Source organism: Amia ocellicauda, chromosome 11 (genome assembly GCF_036373705.1).
Source record: "Amia ocellicauda isolate fAmiCal2 chromosome 11, fAmiCal2.hap1, whole genome shotgun sequence".
In the NCBI taxonomy this organism is placed as follows: domain Eukaryota; kingdom Metazoa; phylum Chordata; class Actinopteri; order Amiiformes; family Amiidae; genus Amia; species Amia ocellicauda.
In genome coordinates, this window is record NC_089860.1 from 32,498,281 (window position 1) to 32,502,635 (window position 4,355).

At 45.4% G+C, this 4,355-nt stretch overlaps 1 protein-coding gene across 1 annotated transcript; it reads left to right on the forward strand.

Annotated features, from left to right (window-relative positions):
- Positions 1–1,920: 1,920 nt before the first annotated feature.
- On the forward strand, positions 1,921–3,991 carry id3 (inhibitor of DNA binding 3). The gene is made up of 3 exons (XM_066717492.1): positions 1,921–2,286; positions 2,672–2,751; positions 3,320–3,991. Exons 1-2 carry the CDS (start codon positions 1,984–1,986, stop codon positions 2,714–2,716), a joined length of 348 nt encoding a protein of 115 aa, XP_066573589.1. The 5' UTR covers positions 1,921–1,983; the 3' UTR covers positions 2,717–2,751; positions 3,320–3,991.
- Positions 3,992–4,355: the final 364 nt, after the last annotated feature.

Consider the following 4,355-nt stretch of genomic DNA (forward strand, 5'->3'; position numbering starts at 1 on the left):
CGGCAGCACCTGATCCGACCTGAAACGCCGTGATTGGGGCATTATTAACGGGCGCAGGGGGTACCCACGCTCAAACAACACCAGCAACGTGCGTTTACACTATTCAGGGGGTGCTACTACTCCGAATAAAACACCTGATAAGCGGATCATCATTAGAAAGGCATATTTGAATACCCCACATTCCTTCACCTTGATGTAAGGCCGCTCTTGTGTTACTATGCAGCGACGTCTGCAAATGGTGTAGAAATATTTCATTATTTTGTCTCTGTAGCTCCTAACACGTTGCCGGTCCTGCGCCTGATTCAGCCGCTGGCACGTCGGTGAAATTAGAACGCGGAGAAACATCTGCACGCCTCTGGAAGGGGGCGGGGCTGGCGCGTTGATTGACAGCCGCGCCCGCGTTGCCTGCACGGCGGCGGGGCGGGGCTTGTGTGTGTGTGTGGGGGGGGGGGCTCTGGGGGGGTCGTCGGTCAGGGCCGGCCGGTTGCCAGGGCGACGCGTTGGAGCGGGTGAATGGGTGACGTCAGCGCCCTGGCGCCAGGCTGTCTGGGGCTGGCGAGTTAGATCAACACAGCTGGGAAGGAATAGGACACACAGCTGGCCAGAGAGTGCATTCCTCAACAAAAACAGGATTGTGAGAAAAGGGAAAATAAGACCAAATAGGAACAGAGGGGACACGCTTTGATGTAAACTAAAAATGCTACGGCTTTCGGCTACAGTCCTTAAATAGCCTAGACAAAGTGGGATATAACAATTGTAAAACTTGATTATTATTATTATTATGATGATTATTATGATACAATGTCTTTATATAATATGGATTTTGATCTCAGTTTCTGAAATACTTTGTAATAAAAAGTATTTGCAATGTGTCGCCTATTATATATTGGTAGTTATGGAGCATGCACTGTAACCAGTTTATCACTGATTAATGTATTCCACATGGGATACAGATGTTACCTTTATAACCAAAATGCATTTGAGGTTGTTTTTTTTAACCGTGATCATACAAAAATGTGTTGCTCATTCACTCAAACATTTTCCACTTATAATGACAATGATGTACGAACACAACTTTACAGTAGTAGGCTACGCCCGGGCATGTGCTTATTTTCAACAGACTTAAGAGACTGAAAAAGAGACGCATTTAGGGAAGATCCGTCTGCTAATAAACTTTAATTTCTGCCATGCAATACAAATGTGAAGCACTTTTATGAATACCCTCTTTAGGCAACATGTCTTTGCACAATAAACAGTAGCTGCCCGTTAAACTGCTAAAATAAGATATATGGGCTGTAAACCTGTCACAATTATTTGTCCCGTTTGCTTAAAAATTAAACCCGAAGTTATCCCCCATTTGGTTTAATAGCATTAACTCTGTTGGAACACAATGAGCCTTTTTAGTTTTGTGTAGTAAAGGGGAAAAAAAAAGATAATTCCTGACGCCAGGATGTCTAGTACGGGTCATGAGAACAGCACAGTGGAGAACTAGGCATCACTAAGTATTTACAAGAAATCTGTCAAAAGCTGGGAGCTAGACGTCTCGGGAATTGCACACCAAGCCGTTCTTGGGTTGTTGTGTCTGAGACGAGTTCACAACGTGTAAAACAAACTCTACCACTTATTAGGAGGGACAGATCTACTGATAAATCGATTCAGTGTGCTGGAATTGTGCCCAAGTTTCGTATCTGATTGCATTTTTTGTTCTCAGGCGCGATGCACTTTCTCCGCCACTACTTCCTCATTCCTCGAGTTTCCTCGGTTGTGTGACGTGTCTCGGGAGCCAATGAACAGCGAGGCCCCGCCCCTTCTAGTTCACCATCGCTCCCTCATTGGCTATCCCGGACATGAGGGTTTGTTTTTAAGCTAGACGGGGGCGGGGTTTCTTGGAGGGCGTGGTATAAAAACGAGCATCCAGCGGCTTTGCATTCAGAGTTGATCTTGTGAGAGGGACAGACCGTAATCTCCGAAACGGAATAAACTATGAAGGCTATCAGTCCTGTGCGATCTGTAAGGAGTTGCTACGAAGCCGTGTGCTGCATATCGGAACAGAGTCTCGCCATCTCCCGGAATAAACCCCCGATGACGGATGAGCCCATGACCGTGCTGTACGACATGAATGACTGCTATTCCAAACTGAAGGAGCTGGTGCCCAGCATCCCGCAGGACAAATCCGTCAGCCAGGTGGAGATCCTGCAGCACGTCATCGATTATATCTTCGACCTGCAGATCGCGCTGGAAAACGAGTCGTCGGAGAAAACGCCAGAAGTCGTGCTGTCACTGAAGGTGAGCATGCAGCCCTGTGTGCATGTGTGTGCGTGTGTGTGTGTGTGTGTGTGTGCGTGTGTGCATGCATGCATGCATTCATTCATTGCATTCTCGTGTTCGTGTGATTCAGCCGAGTGGGTTGTACTGTGATGAGCCATGCATTGCTTTTGTGCTAGAAGCGGTCAACGTGCGTATTTGCAACGACTGCCATTGTCGCAGTAAATGAAGATTTTAAGTGACATTCATTCCTCCATATATTACACTCGCATAAAGGTAAAAATGTATTGCATCTTATTAAAAAGCAGGCGCCGATGATGCATCTCAAATGCGTGCAGGACATTTTAGTAGAACTGATTTTGAATATTTTAAAGCTTGCTTAAAAAAATATTCTGTTTTATTCCAGGCATCGGACTTCGCTTGTGAAGATAGCAGGGGGCTGTGCCACTAGCCCCACAGCGGCGCCGTCACTTCCTAACAGAAAAGGTGGGCGTCTGTCTTTATTTTCTATTTTTAATATGCCAGTCTATACCAGATCATCGGGGTGGTGTGGTTAGGGGGGTCCTTCATGTGTAATAAGACCCCAACACTCGTCTGACAGAAGGTAAACGAGCCTGAGCCCCAGCAGCGTGTCTTTGTGGGGTGGGAGCCGTGCAGATGTTCATGCAGCAGCCAGTCCATCCCCAGGAAGGCGCCACCGAGGAGCGGGTTCCTCCCTCAGATGTGAATCATTTTTACATCCATCTGCAAAGAGTTAGAAACCCAAGATCTTCTTTCTGAGACCCCCCCCCCCCCCATTCTCTCAGCCCCTCGTTGTCTCCCTCCATCCCTCCCTCTCCTCTCCTCTCCTCTCCTCCTCCCCTCCCTCTCTCTCGCTCCCTCCCGTGGTTGCCAATTAGCAAACATTGTGTGTGCTGTGTGGATTTGTCGTTATCAGTTGGAGGTTAATGAAAGTTTCCTTCCAGGCGCCTAGGCTGTCTGCGGGCCTGGCTGTGATCTGCCTGTGGGGAGAGAGAACTGACTCGCCTTTTTTCCTTGTCTTTTTTCTATTCAGTGTGCAGGTGCGGGGAAACACATGGCTCCACTTCACTCCAGGCAACAAGAGGAGGAGGGTGGGGGTGACGAACTGGAGAGAAAAAGGGCTCTTGACGCAAGATTAACCCCATCTCCACACAACCATTCAACCTCTGGACACCAGACACTTAGACTTACCAAAGCCCTAACGTGGACTGAAAAAGCTGATTTTACTACTTCTTGTGTTTCTTTTATAAATGTACATCTATAAAAGAGTGAGCTAGTTTTTACCACACATTTCAATCAAACCCTTTCAAAGTCAACGCACAGGTTGTCTGTTACCCCTCCCCCAAAATTGCTTCTGATCCATTGGCCTGTCCAAGGTTTTTGTGAGGAAAAATGATTATTTCCAGTGTTTGTTTTTTAACCGAATAATACAGTTAAGCTATAATGCATCTAGGTCAAAATCAAATTGTATATATCTATTTTTGTTGAGTAAGCGGGTGGAAGGGGAGGGTATATAGGACAGGGGGTGGGTTTAGGGGGAGACTCACTGTTAATTGAACTCTAATAATTGGGTTCGTTGTGGATGTTTGTAGGGATGGGAATTTCTACGGACGGACTTACGCCAAGTTTTATAAACTTTTTATAAAAGTATGCTTTACATTTACTTTTTTTTACATAATAAAAAAAATCAAACCATGAAATCCAAGCAATGGTGTTTTGTGCAGCTGTGTTTTTACTTGTATGTGATTCATTTTGGCAAGAGCTTTGTTATAGGTGATGTTTTGAGTTTAAAAGGGCATTATTTCAGTTGCAAATGTCTTCTGAACACATTGGAAATATTGCATTTTGCTTTGAATGGTTTCTATTGACTGCTTTCCATTTAGTTTGCAATCTGTACAGTTTTGGTTTATTGTACTCTGAACAGGATAAATCTCCCTTATTTGTGTGGAAGTATATCCTAGAATATGCATTAAGTAATATTTGACTTGACCATGCATGAATCTAAAGGAAAATAGGCTGCTGTTGCCTTCCTCACATACCCCAGCTTGCTGCTGCTGGTGCTGCAAAGA